The sequence below is a fragment of the Cryptomeria japonica genome, chromosome 3 (assembly GCF_030272615.1).
Source record: "Cryptomeria japonica chromosome 3, Sugi_1.0, whole genome shotgun sequence".
NCBI classification, from domain to species: Eukaryota; Viridiplantae; Streptophyta; class Pinopsida; order Cupressales; family Cupressaceae; genus Cryptomeria; species Cryptomeria japonica.
In genome coordinates this window covers 122,893,437-122,917,974 of record NC_081407.1, presented here as the reverse complement: position 1 = coordinate 122,917,974, position 24,538 = coordinate 122,893,437, and the positions used below count along the sequence as shown (strand labels likewise).

At 37.4% G+C, this 24,538-nt stretch overlaps 1 protein-coding gene across 1 annotated transcript in view; it reads right to left on the bottom strand.

Annotated features, from left to right (window-relative positions):
- Nucleotides 1-252: 252 nt before the first annotated feature.
- LOC131038720 (cytochrome P450 734A1) overlaps nt 253-24,538 on the bottom strand; it is a 54,478-nt gene continuing 30,192 nt past the window's right edge. The window contains exons 4-5 of the mRNA XM_057971244.2: nt 1,032-1,422; nt 253-792 (exon numbers count right to left, since the gene is read on the bottom strand). Of these exons, the coding sequence (XP_057827227.2) occupies nt 367-792; nt 1,032-1,422 (817 nt within the window). The 3' untranslated portion in view covers nt 253-366. The remainder of the gene's footprint in view (nt 793-1,031; nt 1,423-24,538) is intronic.

Here is a 24,538-nt window from a genome sequence, read left to right as displayed (position 1 = left end):
ATCCTACTTAAAAAAGTTTAAAATACTTTCATATAACTTCAAACTAAATTTTGACCAATTTAATTTAATTCATTATCATAAATGTATAATTAATAATTTTAATTCCAATATTTAATATATCAATTTTTAAGCTTCAATTAATACTTTAATTAGATCAAAGCTAATATACATTATAATACACAGCAATGAATATTAAAAACTAGTATCTAATCTAATACCAAAATTCATGTTATAGACACCTATATGATGCTGAATTCAAATTGAATTTAACCATGTTTTGTTTGAACTGTACTTAGCAAGGTATAAATTTTGTAGCAGTTCATCTCAGAAAAGACATTACTTCACTGGACTACTTTGTTATAAAAATTATTTCATATGAAAGATGAGCCAAGCTCCGTGTTGGGGTTTAAGTAGGAGTGATTGCACAGGTGCATGGATGTAATTGGGCGAAATCTCAAAGGAAAACCGTTGCAGAATCATGGCCAAGATTATTTTGGCCTCCAGTAGTGCGAAGTTTTGACCAATGCAGGTTCTTGGGCCTAATGAGAATGGCATGAATGCGATTGGAAGCTTAGCAGCTTTTGAAATTCCCTGGTCAAACCGCTCTGGATTGAATTCATTCACACTGTTTCCCCACAGTGCTTGATCGTGGTGCATTTGAAGAATTGGAATCTCAAGCTGAGTACCTGCAGGAACTGAGAGCCTTCCAAGCATTATTGGTTTTGATGTCTGTCGTGTCATTGTTACTAGAGGAGGATAAAGTCTCAAGGATTCGTTAAATATCATCCCCACCTGCAATAACATAGATACAACAAAATTGACCCACTGATCAAAGTTTCTGCTTTGCTCTGAAAATTTGAAAAATTCTGAAAACAAAGCATATTTGTATAATCTCTGATTTTTATTCGAAAATACTCTTTCACGTAGTTTAATCTTCGAACAGAACGTGGCGGAAACAGAACATAATCTAGGACTACTATTGGAAAAATGAATTCCAGGAAAGATTAAAACTGAAGAGTCTGTTTTCTTACGATTTTTAGGCCATTCACAGTGTCTGATTTTGGAAAATCATTTTTCCCACATTTTTCCAGGACCTCCTTGCGTGCTCTCTCTTGCCATTCTGGATGCATTCCCAGCAATACCATAGTCCAGGTCAAGAGGATTGCTGTAGTTTCCTGACCAGCTACATAGAAAGTCTGGCAGTCAGTAATTATTTCATCTGAAGTCATGCTTATGTTTCTCTGAGCCTTTCCTCTTCCCTCTTTCTTATTGGAAATCATCATCAGACCAAGCAGATCAGTGCCATAGTCCTCTGAATTCTCAATAGCAGTCCTCTCTTTGCTTTCAATCACCTGCATAATACATCTTCTAATTTCCTTCTCCAATGCCCATCGTTGCCTATTCTTTTTTGTAGGAAGAAACCTGATAGAAAGAAGAATCCTAGAATTTATCAATCCTCAGTCAACAAAACATTATAGCATTACAAATGAGTGAGTTGAACAAAACATTGATAAAGTTACGGTACATTAGATCCAAAAGGATTTAGCCAAACTGTGTCATAGATGAGAGTGGAAAATAGAATTAAAATCAATAACCAGGAACAGTCATTGTGGTGTCCCTAGGGCTGTGGTTTAGTGACAAGGCAGATCACTTACTGCTATAATTACAAGCATTCAAAATGAAGGGAATCATGCCCTCAAGGCTTATGCGGCTGTGCAAAATGGTGGAGGATTTTAAAATTGGATTATTTTAACATTCTATCCTCAATTACTTGTGTTTTAACCAACAAAAACCCACTCTTAAAAGAAGCATATTGGAGGTAAGCGAGAACAACAAATTGACTATGAAAGCATCCCTTTCAGTTCAGAAAATGTCATGAACATGACATTTGGAAGGGTTTGCCTGAGACATGAGATAACCCAGCGAAACCCTTCAAGACAAAGACAGTAAAAAAGAGTTGGAAAACAAGTAAATATTTCTTAGAATGAACCCACACAAAGGACACAGAAGCAGAAGAGCATCAAGATCAAGAACCACATGTGAAAAAATAGCAGAGCAACAGTTCTAGACAGCCTACATTTGGAAGAAGAGAGAAATTCGCTCTTAGATAACTCAGGTAACAATCTCTAATCCATCTGAAATCCTCAAGGACAGAAGATGTGCAAATAAGGAACATGATGATAGTTGACGACTCCAAGGATAATGTCACCTTTGTGGCACAAACCTTGACCTTAAAGTCCAAGTCAAGGGACCATGATCAACTCATGCAGCAACATAGAGGAAACGTAGAAGAATGGATTAAGATACAACATAAGTGGAAGGTGTTTTGGACACCCAAATTTTAGGAAAATGTGACAAATGAGGAAGAGCGCCTAAGGAAGGAGAACTCAAATAATATGGTTATTCCATGATACATTTGGGGTATTGAAGCCCCCAATAAAATCTGTTTTTTGTGAAACCTAGCTGTTTCAAAAAAGATTGATATAACCTATTGCAAGAATCAGCAACAACTAGAAAAGCATATCGATTCAAACATATAAGAATATGCCACAGCAAGAAAATTGGCTCACATACGCTAGGTATGTACCTGTTAACAATGCTTCCTAGGGACATGTCCCCTATCTTTTTACCCTCATCCCCTATAGGAGATGTTTTGTGGATGTAGGGGTGCCAAGGAAACGTCACTTTCTGTGCCAAATTTAGGAAATGTCTTGAGGACTTCAAAAAAATTGTAAGGTATGTCAAGGGATGGGTAGCCGTCCTCAAGACAGATAGGGGACATCTAGACATGCCCCATTTTCCCAGGTATAGTTAGTTGTCCCCTAACATACCTTTGAACAATTTCAGTCATGTTTTAAAAAAACTTACAACCTTTCAATTCTTGTTGGCTTTATGACATGTCCACTATGATATATAAACTTTTTTATGAAAATAGTGTTTTCCATGAAGGTCTATGTGGTTTAAAAGGTGTTAATTTGGGCTTAATGGTGGGGGATCCACCTCACTACACCACCCTATATCGTGATAGGGAACATACCCAAGGCACTATCTTGGGACCTGTTGATGTGTTTTTTATGCACATGCGAACACAGAATAAAATACCAAGGTATCTTATCCTCTCTTGAACAAAGCTATTCGAATGCTGAAGATTTGCCTAAGGATCAATCGAAATAACTCCAAGGTTCTGGTATGTAGGGTCTCTATGTGTGGATAAGCACAGTTGGTTTGATGTGATTATGCTGGAATCACAAGGGGACTTACATTTGAATGCTTGGACGCTTAATTAGCTGGAACTTGAGTCCTAACTACTTGCTGGGAGATAAAGAAATATCAAAAGCATAGGGTTTAGAGAATCAATTCTAGGACCTAGAATGTAAGAATATAGATGAATGACTAGGTGGAGTCCTACTAGGCTAGGTCTCACCATCAAACTGAACGATTTGACATCAACTCAGTGCAATCTTCTAAGGAATGCTTCGAATATGTTCAAATCGTTACACCATCAGACACTGATCACCATTCAAGTTAATGCATGAACAATGTATGCATAACAATTCAAGATTAAGCTCATTCAATGCCAGTTGACCACGCAGGGCAAACTTACAATCAGTAAGAGGCTAGCGGTATGGACTAGGCAGATTCCACACGAGTGCATTCAACAACTTTCTCCATTCAATCTAATCATTTACCATCTAATATGAAGATTCAACAAGAAACCATGCACATTGCAAAGAAACGACATATTTCACCATATCTTCAATGAAAATGGAGTCTTTGACAACCAAGGCAACAATTTCTTGCCTTCTCTTCCTACTCTATTCTAATTACTATCTAAGCTTCTATTCTTCTATCCTATTCACAAACTATTCACTATTAACCTTTACAAATGAAGAGCCAAAGCTTTATATAGAGAGCTCTTTACATCTCAATGGCTCTGATTGATTTACAATGAATGGCTAGGATTTCAGGATGAAAACCCTAATTAGGATTTGTTACAACAAACTCCTTTAGCCAATGAGAAAATTACATTCAATGCATGAGAACCAATAGGAAATAGGGGTAGGTACATCGGAGTTTGTGCCTTCATGCATAAGAATGATTCATCGAATTTGGACATGCTGATGTGGACCTTTCTGACTGGAGGAACAGTGACTGGGATGCCACCTTGTCTTGCGTTTGTGCTTGGTCAAGGAACATTGTATCTCTTGATATTCAATGTGATGATGATGAGAAGCTAACTTTGATTAACTCTTCTGAAACTATCTACTTCTTCAACGTACCCTTGCACTGACCTTGGTTGATCCTCCTTTGTCCTTGATGTACTTGATGAATGATGTACCTTTCCTTGACTCTCTTGTGCTTGATGAGGCTTCTTCACGGTCAAGTCATTCCTTCTTCTTTGGAAGCTCATCTCTCTTTGAAGTGCTTGTATGATCCTTCTTTTGATATCTTGTGATTTCTCTATGTGATACAATGAGGTCGTTGAGGATGGCTAGCTCCATTGCTTGCAATTGTTGATCATTCGAAGTCCTTTCAACTTAATACACTTTGAGTCTTCCTCCATACATTTGAGGTGTCCTTGATGATGATGAAGCTTGAAGAGGTGCTCCTGTCCTTGCCTAATCTCCTTCCAACTTGGTCTTGTAGATCTGCAAAACAAATAAAAGATGGTGTCAAGCACATATGATATATTCATCCTAACAAGGTATTTCTCACTTCAAACCATCAACAAGAAGGCACTAGGATCAATTTCGCTGTGGACCCTTTGGAAGGTACATGAGCGAATTAGGAGTTGTCTCAAGTTTTCTCACTTTTCAAATGAAAGCACTCTCAAATTCATAGTTCTTAGGATTGCTTGAACACTAGAATCACCTTTAAGAAGACCTTCAACACAATTTCATTAGCGAAACCCTCTCTCCCAAGGAATTTCGCTCCTGTACCCTTGGAAGGATAGGACCTATAATGAAAATTTGCTCTAGACCCTTTGGAAGGACAAGACCTATAATGAAAATTCGCTCTAGACCCTTTGGAAGGACAGGACCTATAATGAAAATTCGCTCTGGACCCTTTGGAAGGACAGGAGCTATAATGAAAATTCTCTCTGTACCCTTTGGAAGGACAGGACCTATAATGAAAATTCATTCTGGACCCTTTGGAAGGGTCAGGAGTGAATTTGGCATTTTGCTCAATTCTTCCTTCATAGAACTTCATCTCTCAACATTTTCCTCATCAAAATCAAGTCGTTTGCCTTTAAAAATACTTAGGAATGGGTTGGTTCAAAGGTTTGAGCAAGGTACAAGGTTTCTTCAAGAAGTTCGCTCTGGACCCTTTGGAAGGGTCAGGAGCGAATTTGCTCCTTTAGGCTCAATTCACACTTCTTTTCTCATAACTTTGTCTTAGACTTGAACTTTGATCCTTTTCTTTCCATACTCAAGCCAATTTGCTCTCACTATTGCTCAAAATGACAAGCATTCAATGAATTTGGTGAAGAATTAGGTCTCCTCAAGGATTTCGCTTTGGTACCTTTGGAAGGTACATGACCCTTTGAGAAAATTCGCTCTGGACCCTTTGGAAGGGTCAGGAGCGAATTTGACCTTTAAGCCTCAAATTCTCAATTTCTTCATGTTCCAAGTGCATTTAACTTCTTCAATTCACTTTCAAAGCATTAACATTCTCATTTACATCATGGGGGCAAGATTTATGGTCCAAATTAGGTGCAAGGAGGGAAATCTAAGGAAATTCACTCCTGTACCTTTGGAAGGGTCAGGAGCGAATTTGGCTTCATGGCTCAATTTTCATCATCCAATCTTGTTTGAATTCGCTCACAAGGCATAGATAGGTCAATCTTCATTCAATCAAGGCATAGGAGCAAGATTTTTAATCTAAGTTAGGTCCAAGAGAGGAGATCTAAGGAAATTCGCTCCTGTCCCTTTGGAAGGGCCAGGAGCGAATTTAGCATTTTAGCTCAAATTCTTAACCTTTATCATTCAATCTTGTTTCAATTCATTCTCAAGGCATGTACACATCAATCCTCCCTCGATTACTCCATAGTAACAAAGATTTTGACCCAAACAAGGAGCAAATAGGTGTTTTAAGAAAATTCGCTCCTAACCCTTTGGAAGGGTCCTGAGCGAATTTGCCTTTAGAGCTCAAATTTTTCACACTTCCTTGCTCAATTTCCTGTCAAATCACCTTCAAAGGCATGGATAGATCATTTTCTCTAAGCCACTCTAGGGAGCCTATCTCTCAGTGGTTAATGAAATAAATTACCCAACTTGTAACTTAGACAACAAGAAGAAGCAACTTTCATATTTTGTTCATAAAAGAAAAACTTTTGTGCCTTACTGCAATATTGGACCTGCTATGATAAGTGGTTGCCATCCAATCTAAAAATCAAAATCCTTTAGAAATTTACAAAACAATTTTAGATAACAGACATTCCTATCATGCTGTTATTTTTTTTATTCTCAGCCTCCTGCAAATTATTCTTTCATCTGGACAGTCCATGTACCTTGCCATTTTTTCTTATCCTATTTTCTTATTGGCTACACCTCTAAATATCATCACCCATAAACAGAACTTTATATTCCCTGGCCTGTAGTCACGCTTCATATTTTAATGAACAATTAGATGTCCCAAATTGGTTCAACTCCTAAAAAGATTTTGTAATTGCCTTCTGACAGAGTTGTTAGAATTGTAGGTCATAAGTTGATTGTCACTGCTGTCACATCCACTTCAAGCTTAGTAACTGCCACACTGTGTTTAGTGAGCACCAGAATAAAGCCCTAGAGGTGTCATAACTCCAAGTAGCTATCAAAATTAGCATATCTGCCTATAGTATGAATTGGATAAATGAATAAGGATGACAGTCATGCCCATTCCCACAGAAAAGGACCTCATAGAAAAAAAAATGTTCAAATACCCTTGGAAGTTGGAACCTACAAGACAAAAGAAAATATAAAAAAATAGAAATGGTCAAGGAAGGTGAGTTTGGTTCTCCTACATCATACTTGCTTGGTAAAATCGAATGATCCTAGATGAAGACATCTATGTTGCTTCTTCAACTGTTATATATTTTCCATTTTATTAATACTCCCTATACTAACTTGCTCTTTTGGCCAATCAGAAATCAACGACCATTTCTACTTCTCCCTTTGCCTTTCCAAGCATTTGTTGGACCCAGTCTTGTTTCTACTCAACAAAATATGTGTTTTCCTTTTCCAAATTTTCTCTTGGTGAAAATGATATGAATCAACAATATTAAAATTGGAGAGGTATCAATACCTTATAGGAGTTCTAAATCATAGGCATTTGTTGCAAACTTTCTTATCACCTTGCATGGTCCTATTTTCTTCCATTTCAATTTGTTCTAAGTTCCTTGGAGAAACCTTTCCTTCTGCAAACATGCCAAAATGAGACATCCAACTTGAATTTCACGTTCTTTTCTTTTACAATCACCACTCTCTTTTACTTTTTCTGCACCTTTTTACAAGTTTTCATTGACTTCCTAATGCACTTCATGTATATAGTCAGAATTTTTTTTTACTGCTGTTTTTTTATTTAATCTATTTTAGTGATGTTTTGCGAGGTATCTACCCTTCTCAAACTATCTCCATATATAATTTGCAAAGGGGTTTTGTTTGCACTTCTATTTATTGAGCTATTATGGGAAAACTTCGCTTGTGAAAGTATCAAATCCCACTAAGCTGGTTGCTTTCCAGCAAAACATCTTCAGAGATTTCCCAAGCTTCAATTTACAACTTCAGTTTGTCCATCCATTTGGGAATGGTATGCTGAGCTAAAACTCAACTTAGTGTTCAACTTCTTCCATAAGGTCTGCCAAAAGTGACTAGCAAATTTAGTGTCTCAGTTTGAGACTATATTCTTGGGTAGACCATGGAGTCCTACTACTTTGAAAAATAAATTAGCAACATGAGAAGAACAATTTGAACTTTTACAAGGAATAAATTATAAAATGTGCCATTTTAGGAAATCAATCAACCACAACATAAATAGGATTATTACCTTTCTGGGTTCTTGGTAGTCCAAGAACAAAATCCATGTATATCTCTTCCCATGGTCTCTCAAGCATACGTAAAGGCTGACACAAACTTGTATTTTGAATTAATCGCTTAGCATACTAACAAATTATATTATTATACAATGCAGAACCAAATTCTTACATCCTTATTCATCTTAGACCAATAATAATTCTCACTCAACAGTGCTAAATTCTTATCTATATTAAAGTTTGACAATAAACCTCTTCTATGTTTTCCCCTTATTGGGATTTCCCTTATAGATCCTTGTGCTATGCATAACGTTTACCTTTGAAGAGAAAATTATCTTAAATAAAATAATCCTTTGAAGTCTGCATCATTCTTGTATAAATCTATCAAAGTATCAAATCCTACGACTTCAATACTCATTTCAGTTAGCACCAAACATCTCTTACTTAAAGTATCTACAAACTAGTTAGATTTGCTGCTTGTATGCTTAAAGATGAAAGAATAACTCTACCCATTTCATATGCCTTTGATTTATTTTACCCTGGTTATTAATTTCCTGCAATGCTTGATGGTCAGTAAGTAAGATGAACTCCTTTGGAAGTAAGTAATGTCTCCACTTCTTTGGTACTCGGATGATAACGAAAAAATTCCTAATCATAAAATGAATATTTTTGTTTGGCTTCATTTAAAATCTCACTGAAATAAGCTATGGGTCTTCCCAATTGATTTGAAACACCCCCTATGGCTGCCCCATTTGCATCACAATGCACCTAAAAACTTTTATTTAAATCGAGTAAGGCTAGTATAGGTTGAGTCATTACCTTGTCCTTTAGTAGTTCAAAACTCTTTTCCACTATTACTGTCCATTGAAAATAAGACCTTTTTTTGAAAGACCAAAAAAAACTCCTTGCTTCAAATACGTTCTTTGGGGATGACGAATCTATAATGGCTCTCACATTTTCTAGATCCATTTCATTCAAAGCCTAAATATACCAATTCTCTTTCATAAAATTGCATATATTAAGATTTACTAATTATTTCTCTTCTTTTCATTTTTGTAAAACTGATGTTACATGCTCTTATTTTATCTTGTTGAAAATCAACATATTGTCAAGATAAAGTATTACAAACTTACCAAGATATGGATTTGAGTTCCTTTTTCATCAATCTCATGAAGGTATTTGGTGCATTTGTCAATCCAAATTGCATGACCAACCATTTATATAATCTCTCTTTGATCTTGAAATGGTTTTTTCTTCATCAGCTTCTCTCATTTGCTTCTAATGATATTCACTCTTCAAGTCAATCTTTGAGAAATATCTTGTGCCACTCAAATAGTCTATCAAGTCAACCATTCATTGTAAGGAAATTGGTACTTTATTGTATTGTTGTTGATAGCTCAATATTAGTGCACATATGCCATTCTCCATCTCTCTTTGGTGCCAATACTGAAATTACTTAGCTAGGCTTCCTAATACACTAGAAAGGAAATGAAGCACTATAGAAAGCAATAGTAAACAAGTTATGATGTACCAGAAGTAGACAAAGCTCAAATCCTCCTAGATTTGAAGTCCATAGACTGTCCTCTCAAATTGTAGTACCTTCTACCATTAACATGGGTGCAAAAGGAAGGTAATTTCAATCCGAGGATGTACAACCATTAATTTTATTGGTTTTTTCATACATAGAGCATCATATTCAAGTCTCCTCTCAATAAGATTTGTACAACATCTTGAATTGAACATGTTTGCAAATCTTAGCTTAAAGAATTTTTGGGAAATGGTTGACCATCTCTTTAAGAGTAAATGGGAAGCAATTGGGGGAATGGTATGCACTCAAATGTAAGAGGAGTCATGTTGCTCTATTCAAAAAACATTTGAGTTGTAATTTGGCCTTGTCAAGCCCACTTGAACTTCTTAATGTTCAATCCATCACCCTCCATGCCTCTAAAAATGTGATACATCCAATAGTGTCTTGTCTGCTACTTTTATTGTTTTCCCTTCTAGAAGCATCCCTAGAATAGATCAAAACACTAAATAAACCTCTCCTAACCCCTTCTTAGTCACTTTAACCAATATTTATGAAATTCTCCTTGGATTGCTACAAGAGATGGAAGAAAAAGGGGCATACACATCCCTTCTCCATTTTTCTTCTAATTAATTACACACAATGGCAAAAAGAAAATCAAATTACATTGTAGTATTGTATAAGGCAATGGGTGGAATACCTCAACCTACTAAGGATCAACTACTAATACTTTCCATATGGGGAACAGGCAATTGATGAAATCCTATGGAGGAAGAGAACACAATATGCTTTGTTTCAGTATTGTGTAGAAGGATGGGTAAGGAGACACACAAAGGCATCAAATGGCTTACTCCAACCTTTTAACATGGGAAGTTGCACTTCTATAGGGATCCCATGGCTAAAGCTAGGGGTATTCTAATCTCCAACGGTCAACCCAACTCAATCGAACCAGCTTCCTCAAATTACCTTGGATGATACATGGATCTTTCCTTTCTTCCATGGACAAAATCATTAATAACACTAAAGGAATGGAAAAAAACCATGTTTGCAGCAATCTTATAGAATTCTATGTTACATATCTATGGATTATAAGTCTAGTTTCCTTTCTTGTTCTCTTTATAGTTTTTTTTCATGTTTCCCCTTGTAATTGGCTCTATAACAGTTTCTATTTGATGCTCATAATAATGATCTTCTACTTTATGGAAGTGGTATATTCCTTTGTCCCTTGGCCCATTTTTTCTATTTGAGAGAAAGGATTTATTTTGTAATATCTTCTATCATTAACATATGCATTATCTATTATTGGATAAACATTTAAGTAATGAAGTGAACCTATCAACAAAATTGCCTTGCTAGTCAGAAGGTAGAAATTTAGCACTAAATAGTCAAAAGGTATTCAGAACAAGGTAATTTTTAAAAAATATCTTGAGTCAACTACGATGCTATCAAGGGGCCTTTGTATTTTCCTTATTCTCATCTAAATAAATTTACTAGACATATCTCAATGTAATGTCCCTACTAGTTAGAGATCATTGTCCTACAAAATAGACTGTTAGAATGCAACAAATATATATATGTAACTAATTTAATTTGCAATTAAACTTCAATTATTTAATTAAAACTAATCTCATTTCTTATTTAATAAAAAGGATACGAGTGCAATATTGGGACATGTCCTTAGGCGGCTTGTGAAGCTCGCCTTCTTGGAACCCATCTTGGTTCCAAGCCATACTAGGAAATCGAAGGGTAATTCAATTCCTGTCTTGGATGTAACATCTTACATCCAAGCCTACCAAGGAAGATCATCATATATGATCAATTCCTTGCCTTGGATGATGCATCTCATCACCCAAGTCTACCAGAAAGGATCGGCCAAATCCGTCTCTTCTTGGATGACCCTTTGTCACCCAAGCCATAACATATATGCATATAGATACTTGGTATATACTGCCTACCAGGGATTATCATAATCCCTGAATTAGACTATGGAGATTTCCTCCCAATAGCCTCCATCATATAATCACATTATTGTCATTCATTGATATCCAACATTTCATAACAATTCATATTATCAATATCATTTGAAATTATAATTCATATTATCATTATTACTTTAAATTATAATCTTGTGACATACAACATTATGATAAAATTTTGTAACATACAACATTGTAATAATGATGACATAATTCTGTAACATACATATTATAATAATCATGACATAATTCTGCAACCTACACATTATAATAATAATGACATAACTATCAAAAACTACAAGTATATTTATATGTGTGAGTGTGGCACACACATCCACACACATATACGTACTTGTGGCGTCTCTGCTATCTTCTCGCCTTTTCTCTTGCCTCTGCCTACGTAGCTGTAGTTCCTATCTCCTTCCTATTCTCTGTGCCCTCCACTGGACTTGCGATTGTCTTTGTTATATACCCGTGGAGGGGAATGGTCGTGTCCCTCCATGGGGTCTCTTCCGTGGGAAGGGGTGTGACAGGTCGCAGCCCAGGCTGCGACTCCCATCCCACCACTTCCCTTCCAAGGGAAGGGGTGTGACGGTAGTCGCAGCCTAGGTTGCGGCTTCCCATCACACCACTTTCTGCGGGGGAGGGGGGGGGGGGGCACGTGATGTTTAAATCCCCTCCCATAAAAGGCACGTAGCTTTATTTAATTCATTTTCCCATTTTTTAATATATTTAAATATATTAATCATTTTCTAATAATTTATTCCTTGTATTAACTTAATTTAATTATTTAATAATTTATTTCCTCTTTTAGTATATTAACCATATTTAATCTATTACATCATTTTAATAATTGACTTTATTTATAAGGCTTACATCAGGTGGTACGGTAGGGTTATCACACTCAACCTCAAAAGTCCTAATAAAATAGGGAATGAAGACTTGCTAGATGCCAAATATATCATTATTTAGATGTTTATTCATGAAAAAATCATCTCTTGCATAGATCTCATCTATTCCTTGATCCTTAGCATCTCATTATTCCATCTATGTGCTTTTTGGAAAGGGAACAATCCAAAATTGCAGTCCTAATGAAGTAGAAAAGTATCACCTACATATAATCAAATCTCAATTGATGAATGATTGATTGCTATATTGAAAAAAATCTTTTATCAAATGTCTTTTTAGGGTCTATAATCCTCTTTTTTACAACATACTTCATGTTTTGGCCTAACATATCTTTTGATTTCCTTGCACATTTGAACTTCATATCCACCCATTTATGAATTCTATAATCATGGATGAAATCAATAATTTTCTTATTTATTAGGAACCCTAATAACGTTCTTTCTTGTATTATTAACATCTTGAGATCATTGCGACAATTGTTGGCTATTTCAAATCCCCATAGAATCTCTTTGTCAAAAGTTAAAACTATCATAAAGTTCAAGTAAGATTCACCTCATTCACAAATTACTCACCTTTAAAACCTTGAAGACTTTAGCAACATACTTATGTTGACAATGATTTGATGTTACATTGCGTTATATTGACTACTCTGTTCTTTGCTAACGAATTGATTCTATTCTCACTATGCTAGACAACTTGTCTTTCTTATTTTTGTGAGCTTCAACATGTGGTGAATCTTAATAAAGCTAAAGTCACATTGTTTAATTTATCAACACTTAAACATTACAGTTCGCCCTTTCTAAAATTGCTTGTCCTTAAGCAATTTCAGCTCAGGTTGTTGCAAAACCTGTTCATTCTCCCAAGTAGCATCCTCCACAGGTAGATTCCTCCACTTAACCAAGTACTCCTTGATGACTCTTCTCCTAGGTGTTCTCTCCCTAGTGTCAATGATAGCTTTAGAGATCAGTATCAACTTTCCCTCTTCATCCAGAGGGGGTAACTCTACAGAAGGTTCAACATTACGATCAAGGGCTTTCTTAAGTCTAGAGACATGGAACACATTATGCACCTTGCTACTTGCTGGCAGCTCCAGCTCATATGCTACCTTGCCAATGCGACAAGAAACTCTGAACGACCCATAAAATCTCGGTTTTAACTTCTTTGCTCCACTCTTCTTGAGTGTAGACTACCTATAGGGCTGGAGTCTCAGGTAGACCATATCCCCAACCTCGAAACTGCGCTCCACTCTATGCTGATCAGCATACAAGTTTTGCTGATTTTGTGCCTGCTGGATGTTTTCTTTTAATGATCTTAGGATATCCTAACTGTCCTGTAGCAATTCCTTAGCCTTAGGCACCCTGCAATCTCCCAATAGTAAATCCGTGAAATTAGGAGCCTCATAACCATACAATGCCATAAACAGAGTCATCATAATAGTCATGTGGTATGTGGTGTTGTAACAGTACTCTCCTATATGCAACCATCTGACCCGAGCCTTTTGTTGTGCTCATAGATGACACACTCGCCGAGTTTTTGGACTTGGCGAGTAGTAATAACTTCTACTCGCTAGGAAAACTCGCCCGCGTTCCCTTATCAACCGAAAACGGCATAAAATGCATTCATTTTTTGTTTTTCAATATGGTTTTGGGCTATGAAGGGGGAAACTCACTTGGAAGGGCTTGCAACGTGATTTGGAGTGATTATTGAGTGATTCCAAGTGGATTTGAAGGGGATTTGAAGGGAAAATCAGATTCCAGGTAAGTTTTTTTTTTTTTTTTCTATGCTTTTTTAAAACAATTTGTTTATTTTTTGTTGCATTTAGATTGATTACAAATGATTCCTAGGTAGTCTAGATCATTTCTAAGTTATTTACACAAGATTTAACACAAGTTTTGTTGAATTTTCACAATTTTTTTGAAGAATCTAGTTTTCAAAAAAAATTTCAAACCCTACTTTTAAAAAAAAAAAACTTCGAATGATGTCTAAATTTATTTAAACTAATGTAGATAGTTTGCTTAGTGCTAAATTGTTTAACTAAAATGTTAATTTTTTTTTCACTTTGTATGTGTAGGTTAAGTAAGCATTAATCATGGCAAGGGAGCAATGGCCAGTAGATCCATGCCCATTTGGATATATAGGCACCCGTCCTAGAGGTGCTAGAGATGGGGCATGGAGGTATGCCTATGAGGGACCCGATCCTGGGTCAATTATATGCATAAAGTGTGAGAGAATACTTCATGGAGGCATCAACTGCCTGAAATACCACCTTGCAGGAATATATAGGCATGATGCTAGAGCATGCCCTGGGACCAGTGAAGAAATAAAAAGACAAATGAATGCCCTACTTGCAGCTGGGGAAGAGAAGAAATTGCAAAGGGAGAGGGCAAAGCTAGCAATGAGATCAGCCATAGTTGAATCTCAAGGTGTTTCTATTGACCTTGAAGAGGAAGAAGAAGCACTTGAGGGCATAGTGGGCTCTCGGCATGGCCCACGTATCCGCAAACCCACCATCACCTCGCCCATTGCTTCTTCTTCCTTCTTCCTCTAGTAGAGTACCTGACACTGTTCCACTTCCATCACAATGATTAGGGTCGATAGGTGATTATTTTGTGCCCAGGAACACACCTGGAGCACAACCATCATTAGAGGCCACTGGATGGAATAAGGAGGTACATGAGAAAACTCACATTGCAGTTGCTGATTTTTGGTACTTCAACAACATTGCATTCAATGTGGCAAAGAATGCTTATTGGCTGAATTTAGTGACTGCTATGATAGTTTCAGGAAAGGGGTACAAGGCCCCTTCTCGCAGGGATTTGAGTGGGAGGTTAGTAAATTACTACATAGTCCACTTGATTTCATTTTTAATTATTTTTTAGATTTCTTGTTTATTAAATCAAAATTGTGTACTAAGACCTAATTTCACTTTGCACTTACAAGTTGCTCACAAATGCAGTTGCTAGGGCAAGAGAAGTGATGGAGGATCAAAAAATTGAATGGGCAAATTATGGCTGCACCATTCTTTTGGATGGGTGGACAGATGGCAAGAACCGCACCATCATCAATTTTTTGGTTGCTTGCAAGGACAATGTAGTGTTCTTGAAATCTATTGATGCCTCCAGCAAGGTGAAAAATGCAGAAACATTGGTTGGAATGTTGGAGCATGTCATCATGGAGGTGGGGGTAGAGAATGTGGTGCAAATCATCACAGATAATGCAACAGCATATGTGTTAGCAGGTAGAATCCTTTTGAATTATCACCTTTAGGCATTAGCAATATTTTTATTTGTTGTACTTGGTTGCATATTTCTTAAGAATAAATTCTTCTTTTGCAGGAAGAATCCTCCAAGAGAGGCACCCAACTCTTTTTTGGACACCTTGTGCAGCACATGTCCTTGACCTTCTTTTGGAGGACATAGGAAAACTTGAGTGGGTGACTCCAGTTGTGGAAGATGCAAGGAGGATCACCAAATATATTTACAATCACCCTTGGGTCCTAAATTTGATGAGACAACACACCCAAGGGAAAGATTTGGTGAGAGCTGGTGTCACAAGGTTTGCAACGATTTTCTTGACGTTGCAAAGCATTCTTCCTGCATTGACTTCTTTGAAACAAATGTTTGTGAGTGGAGAATGGCTTAACTCACCTTATTCAAAGAATCCTGAAGGAGAGGCTGTCACATGCATAGTCTTCGACAACCAATTTGCACAAAGGGCTGCAGAGATTGTGAAGGTTGTTACTAACTTACTTCAAAACTTTAATTTTTAAATTTTAGTTATTCTTGATTCAAGTCTCTCATTACTAATTTGTAACTTCATTATTTAAATTTGATCTTTTTGTAATTTGTATTTTTCAATTGTAGGTGTCAGAGCCCTTGGTTCGAGTTCTTCACTTGGTGGATGGGGATAAAACCACAATGGGATATCTTTATGAGGCCATGGATAGGGCCAAGGAGTCTATCAAAAATTACTACAAGGGGGATAGGCTCAAATTTGATCCCATTTGGGAAATTGTTGATAGGAGGTGGAACAATCAGCTCCACCAACTCATTCATGCAGCAGGGTACTTCCTCAACCCTCATTTTAGGTTTGGGGGTTCTTACTCAGATTCAAATGGAGAAGTCATGGAGGGCCTTAGTACATGCATTGAGAGGATGGTACCTGATGTTGAGGAGAGAGACCTCATTGTGAGTGAGCTCCAAAATTATGAGGGAGGAAGGGGTAAGCTATTCTCTTTAGAGCTGGCTAGGAGAGGAAGAACCACTCAAACCCAAGGTATAAAATTTGCCATTTGGATTTTGGGATCCAAAGACTAAAATGATTGATAAACTATGTTTTCTCTTTTCTCTTTGCTTTCTAACTTTTCCATTTTATTTATTTTGCAGATGCTTGGTGGCAAAATTGGGGTGGAAACACCCCACATCTCAAAAAATTTGCCCTCAGAGTCTTATGTCAGCCTTGCAGTTCATCCAATTGTGAGTGCAATTGGAGCTTGTTTGAAGCAATCCACACGAAGAAGAGGAGCAAGTTAGCGTAGAAATGGCTCAATGACCTTGTCTACGTGCAATATAATCTTTGATTGCACGTAAAGAAGGTAGAGGAACTAGAAGGTGGTCCAATTGACTTGGATGATATAGATCCTTACAGTGATTGGACATCACAGGAGAAGCCTCCATTGTTTTCCGACACTGACATCACTGATTTGGAGAGGCAGGCTATGGAGGAGGGGGGTGGATTTGGTTTCAGGTTGGATGACATTGAGGAGGATGAGGTTGAGGATGAGGTGAGGATGAGGATGAGGATTCATTGCTAGTGCCAGAGGTAGGTGGAGACATAGATTCATCCAGGATGGAGGATGAGTCTCAATCAACCATACCGAGTGAGGAGGCACAGTCATGCCTAGTCCCACATCAGACTTATACGACTAGACAATCTAGACCCTCTAGTTCTACCTCTCTCCAATTTTTTGCTAGAGTTGGGAAGAGGAAGTTGTAATTGTAATTTGTAATGATGTATTTACTTTTGTTTTTACAAAAACTATTTAGTAATTTACTATTTTGCTTCCAGGCTTCCAGCCATCAGCATTCCTCATGAGGATGCGATTTTGTAGACACTTTGCATTTAAATATATCTAGAATCAGCTTGTTTCTTTTGTGTTATCATTTATAGACTCATTGGATGCATCTTCTCATTAAATTTTGCAAAAAAAATGCATTTTTTACTAAGTTTAAGCGTGTTTTTAAGTTGCTGAGATTTTCGCCAAGTTTTCATTGAGTTTTTTTCCCAGGGGCTTGGCGAGTCGAGCTGAGTCGCGAGTAGTTCAACTATGGTTGTGTTGACACATAATTTTGTAGGTAACCCTCAACCCATTTGTTCACTATCTCAGTCTAGCCATCTGTTTATGGGTGATAGCTGGTACTGGGAGTAAGCTTAGTGCCACTCAACCTGAAGAGTTCCTACCAAAATAAACTTAGGAACTTGTTGTCCCTGTAACTCACAATGTATCTAGGGAACCCATGTAACCTAAATACCTCCCTAAAGAACAAGTCAGCCACTTGTGTTGCTATGTAGGTCGCTGCAATAGCAAAGAAGTGAGCAAATTTCTTCAATCTATCCACTACCACATAGATACAGTCCTTATCCTGAACCTTAGGCAGCCCTATAATAAAGTCTATCAATAAAATCTCCCATTTTTGTTCTGGAATCGATAAGGGCTATAGTAAACCAACTAGAAAGGTGTGCTCATTTTTGTTCTATTGACAAACTGAGCACTCCCTAACATATTTCAGGACTTCATTCTTGAGTCCTTTCCATGTGAACCTCTCCCGAATTCGTCTGTATGTCTTGAAGAACCTAGGGTGACCAACCAATGGTGAATCATGAAATGACCTCAAGATTAGTTCCTTAAGATGTGAGGAAGGCACCAAATAAATCCTATCCTTGTAGAAGATCAAATAATCTGTCACTATATGTCTGTCATCCTGAATAGTGCCTTCTATCAATCCTACTGCCCATGAATCTTTTGCATACTCCGCTACCAATTTCTCCTTCCAATCTGAAGATATCTCCACTAAAGAGCATATATGAGGTCTCTGTGAGAGTGCAACCGCTACTACAATTTTCTTACCTTTGACATATTCAATGTCAAAGTCACAGGCTTGCAACTTAGTAATCCATTTCTGTTGCCTATTGTTAAGATCTCTCTAGTACATAAAGTACTTAATGCTGTTATGATCTGCTTTAATCACAAATCTACCTCCCACTAGATAATATCTGAATTTGGCCAATGCATGCATGATAGCCAACACCTCCCGGTCATAGATGGAATAACTCTTCTCCAACCCACTCAGTTTCTTTCTCTCATTATGATATGGGGTGTTTTAATTGCATCAAAACTGCACCAATTCCATCTCCTGAAGTGTCACAATGCAAATCAAATGGTTTAGTGAAGTCCGGAAGAGATAACACTGGGCAAGATGACATCAGCTCCTTAAAATGCTCAAAACACTACTGTGCTGATTTTGACCACTCAAAAGCACCCTTTTTGTGAGATCTGTCAATGGAGATGCTATCTATGAAAACCCCTTCACAAACCTAATGTAGAAATCGCACAACCTAAAGAACCCCTTAAGCTGAGTAAGGTTAGTCGGGTTAGGCCATTCAATGATAGCTTTGATCTTCTCCGGGTCCACTCTTACCCCATCTGCATTAATAATGTGGCCAAGGTACAAGAGCTCTGTCATGCTGAATTCACATTTTGACTCCTTGGCACAAAGAGACTCACTCTCCAAGATACTCGGGACCTCTTCCAAGTGTTGGAAATTTTCCCTTTCTAGCACACATTATATGATGTTGTTGTTAGCCTATTTCTTCATGGTCTTGTAGGCTAACTGAGACATTTAAGGGACTAAGAGCCCATTTGGTCTAGGTAGTTTTAGTTGCAAATCATTTCAAGGTGTTTGGAGGCAGTTTTGGGCATACTTACTATTTATATTAAGTCATTCTGGGCATGGTTGGGACCTTCAGTGATAGTGACATGTTGATGGTAAATGTTTGATATCAACAAAAGATTCTATTATCAATTATATGATTTATTGTGCATTAGTAAAAGTTATAAAATTAAATTTAAATATTTAACTTTATTAATGCGGGACTATAGTTAGGTGGGATATATTTAAATAAAAAGGTTCCCTTTATTTAATAACACATTGGAGACATAAAGGCAAAAAGAAGTAATGTTCATTTATCCCACATTGGCAAGGTGTGTGTGTGAGCTCTTGTGAGAGCATTATAAACTAGCTTACTGGGTTTGCCCCTTGGCACCCCTGGTACTGGTCTAGTCCGGTCAAGGTCCGTGGTTCGGGTCTAGTCCGAACAGGGTTCTCAAAAATCAAAGGTGTTCAACCTGGCTCGAACCTGGGCAGACCAAGATCGAACTCGGTCAAACTTGAGCAGACCCAGGTCGAACCCGGGTGGCCCAAAAAGCCATATTCTTTTGCAAAAATTAATTATTTTTTGGAATCCGTATGTAAAAAGTGAATTTCATACCCTAAAAGTGACTTCTAAAACATAATCTTGGCTCATTTCTCCTCATTTGTGTTGCAAACAAAAGTTTTTTGATAGTAGGTTGAAGAAAGGGTGAACAAAGTTTGGCTTCCAAGATCAAATAGGAGGAGTTGAAGACTGATTTTTGAATCTTCAACAAGTGTTACAGCCTCATTTCCATACATTTGCAAGCTCCCATTGGCTACAAGAGGTAGGTTTTTTAACATTTTTTTCCAACTATTTTTGTTTCACAAATTGTCAAACATGAAACATTAAGTGTTTTTCATTATTTTGTTTTTGTTTTTGAATATGTTTATGTTATTTCTTGCCATAGGAACTAGAATTGCATCTACCTCTTCCTCCATTGGCAATGAACAAACAATTACAAAACAAAGAAATGATCCAAATTCTCCCTTATGGAAGTATGTTGACATTTTAAAACCACTTCTAGGGGGTGGGGGATTTCGTTGGAGATGCCAAGGATGTGGTATTGAACGTAATAGTTCATATTATCGGGTGGTAGGCCATTTGTGTGGAATAAAAGGAAGAGGCATAAAAAATGCAATGGAAAAGATGGTAAACCTATACCAGATGAGACAGTGATGAAATATATTAGGGAGCATGAGGAGGCAGAAGAGAGAGAAGCCCGTAGATTGAATCAAACTGCACCAAAGAAAACAAGGGGAATGCAAGCCCCATATAACCCTAATGTTGTAGTAGAAGACCACCCCTTCTTTTCCACAAATGAACCTGAAAGTGAACTACCCTTGACACGCAAAAGAACAAAGGGGCCTTTAGAATCCGCAATTCAAAATGAGAGTAGAGACATTGCTGACCAAGATGTAGAAAGGTGCATTTGTGCAAATGGGTTGGCTTTCAATGTTGTTCGCTCGCCATATTGTAAGCAAATGATAAAAAGTGTTAATGAAGCTCCAAGAGGGTATAAGGGCCCAGGTTATGAGAAGGTACGTGGAACATTATTGGACAAAGAGGTGAAGAGGGTTGAAGATGCATTGAAACCCATAAGGGATTCATGGGCTGAGATATGTGTAACAATTGTTTCAGATGGGTGGAAAGATGCTAAAAATCGTCCCTTGATCAATGTCATAGTGGTGTCCCCTAAAGGGGCAATGTTTTTGAAAGCTGTGGATTGTGAGGGCCAAGTACAAGATGGCCAATTTATCACAGAAATTCTCATCTCTGCCATTGAGTTAGTGGGACCCCGTAATGTTGTCCAAGTCATAATGGACAATGTAAGAAATTGTAGAGCTGCTGGTTTGTTGGTTGAGGAACGCTGTGATCACATCTTTTGGACACCTTGTGCGGTCCATTCACTCAATCTTATGCTACAAAGGATTGGGACTAAAATAAAATGGATCAGAGATGTGTATGCAGAGGCTGAGGACATCCAGATTTTCATCACAAACTACCCCATGTCTCAAGGGATTTTTAGATCCTTTTCGAATTTGGAGCTATTGAAGGTAAGTGAAATAGTAATTTAATTTTACATTTTCTGATTTTTTAAATTTCAATGTTCATAACATCATTGTGTAAGCTACATTGTGTATTCTTCTTTAAAGTTTGGCTTTTTTTAAAAATTATTTTGGCATTAATTTGTGTTATAGGTTGCTGAGACCCTTTTTGCATCAAACACAATCGTCTTAAGACGACTTGTGAAAGTTTGAGTGGCACTATGCAATATGGTGATCAACAACAATTGGATTGTATGGAAGCAGAGTAGCAGTGAGAGGGCAGAAAAAATTAGGGAGAGAATATTGAATGAGAAATGTTGGGATCTTGTTACATATCTCCTAAGTATCACTGAGCCCATTATGAGTATGATTCGCTATACCGATATGGATAGGCCTTGCATTGGTGAGATTTATGATAGCATTGACTCAATGCTTGAAAAAATAAAGTTCACTATAAATGCAAAAGAGAATGACCCCAAGGAGAAATTCTTCAAAGAAGTGAAAGCAATTATTGTAGAAAGGTGGAATAAGATGACCACTCCTTTGTATCTTTTTGCCTATGCCTTGACACCAAAGTACTATAGCAATCAGTTTCTTGATAAACCAGGAAGGATTCCACCATGGAGAGATATAGAAGTATCTAATGGGTACAAGGCAGCATTTCTTAGATTATATCCTAATGATGATTTGCGAGATATTGTTACAAATGAGTTCATAGAATTCACAAATGGCAATGGTCTAAGTGTTGATGCACTTCGTCATAGATCCAAGAAGGATGCTCATAGCTAGTGGTACTTCCATGGTGCATGCTTCCAACACCTACAACCCCTTGCTGTAAAAGTTTTATCACAAGTAAGTTTAATTAATTGAAATTTCTCACAAGTTTATTTATAGTTTACTTTGTCTTCATAGGTTGGTAGTAATTTTTAATTTTAATTTCATTAATGTATAACTTTAATTGTTTACTTTGTCTTCATAGTGTTGATGTGTTTTTTATGCACATGCGAACATAGTATAAAATACCAAGGTATCTTATCCTCTCTTGAACAAAGTTTCCCCGAATGCTGAAGATTTCGCCCTCAATTTAGCCTAAAACAAGATCTTTTGGGTGCATTAGATGAAATAAGGAGTCCTCCTAAGGATTTTGCTCTGGACCCTTTGGAAGGGTCAAGAGCTCAAAATTTTTTTGCTCTAGACCCTTTGGAAGGGTCAAGAGAAAAATTTGCACTCTTGGTCAACTTCCTAACTCATTCAAGGTCCAATGGCATTCTTCTACATCCCAAATCACTTTAAGTCATTAATCTAGCCTTAATCACACCATAGGAACTAAGGGTTCGATCCAAACAAGGAGCAAATAGGTGTTTTAAGAAAATTCGCTCTTGTCCCTTTGGAAGGGTCAGGAGCGAAATTGGTGTTTTTGCCCAAATTCTCCATTTCCTCATGTTCCTAGTGTATTTATCTTCTTCAAAGATGCAATGGGAGCAAGGTTTGTGATGCAAACTAGGACCAAGAAAGGAGATATAAGGAAATTCGCTCTGGACCCTTTGGAAGGGTCAAGAACGAATTTGAGGAATTAGTCTTAGATACCATCCAAACACTCAAACTTCACCCTCAATCACATTGCTCTCACCTCAGGACTCACCAACAAATCACCTTAAGGAGGCACCTAGTCAAAATGTTGAATGAAAAGTGCATCTTAACAATTTCGCTTAGGTAGCTTTGGAAGGACAGGACCTATCTAGGAATTTCGCTCTGGACCCTTTGGAAGGGTTAGGAGCAAAATTTCTCTCTTTGCACAAATTCCTCATAGAACTTCACCTCACTTGGTTGCAACTCACTCACAAGGCTTGCATGAATCAACCTTGCCTCAATCACGCCAAAGATTTTGTCCTAAACAAGGAGATCAAAGGAATTTCACTTTGGACCCTTTGGAAGGGTCAGGAGCGAAATTCATGTTTTAGGCTCAATTCTTGACCTTTTCTCCAAATTTCCATGTCTACGTTTGTCCAAGGCATCTCCAAGGGTGAAATCAAGCTTATTTCCCCCCAATCCATGCCTTAGGATGAAGGTTTTGTCCAAAATAGGAATCAAAAGGGAGGTAAGGAAGATTTCACTCCTATCCCTTTGGAAGGGTCAAGAGCGAATTTGACACTATCACCCAAGCACTCATTCAACTCTCAAGTTTTCATGCTCAATCTTCATGTCCTTTTCTCCTCAAAGGGTAAAATTGGTATCAAACAAGGCCCTAGACATAATGCAAAGACTCTCCCAAACTCAACCAAGACTTAACCCTAGAAGCAAGACCCAGGCCTAACTAAGAGGAAGCTTCAATAGAGATCCTGACCTGGACCACCTACTGACCCATTTGAGCCTAAACAAACCATTCTATCCTAACGAGCCCTCTAGCGACTCTCCAATGCAAAGATTAATAGCCAAGACCAGACAACCAAGCAAAGAAAACCAACCCTAGAAAGCAAAAAGAAGGGGTCCCCATTTGCAATGGCGTGATGTGTGAATACGTCACAACACATAGGTTGCTAGTTCATTTGCTTCAAAAAGAAATTGGAGCACATACTCATACTCTTTCATCCACTTTGTAAAGTGCAATAGGTTGCTATCAAAAAGAGCGGAGAATCTAGTATATGTGCATTCCAACCTACGTCTTCTTTCACACAAACAACATGACTACACACAAGGAGAAACAAAGATGTGGGATATAGAGCCAAAGCATATTGATTTGGATGCTCCCGCTTCTCAGCTTCTTGCATTGACACTTGATGACTCAGAGAGCAAGCAAACTTATAGTGCAAGTGCAAGTGCAAGTGGCATTGGCTCATTTAATGTCAATGTCAATGATGAGGAGGGTGAGGAGGAGGAGGAGGAGGATGAATTAGCTGATCCATTTGATGATTAAACTCTATATTGTTGAAAGTTGAAACAATGATACTTGAATATTTTGTCATTTTGATATTAAACTTGATGTATATGATGCTATTATGGTATGATCATGATACTATGATTACAAGTTTATGTTTGTTTTGTTGTTTATATGATGCTATGTGACATGCTAATCTTAATTCATGCTTATAGGCTGCACAAA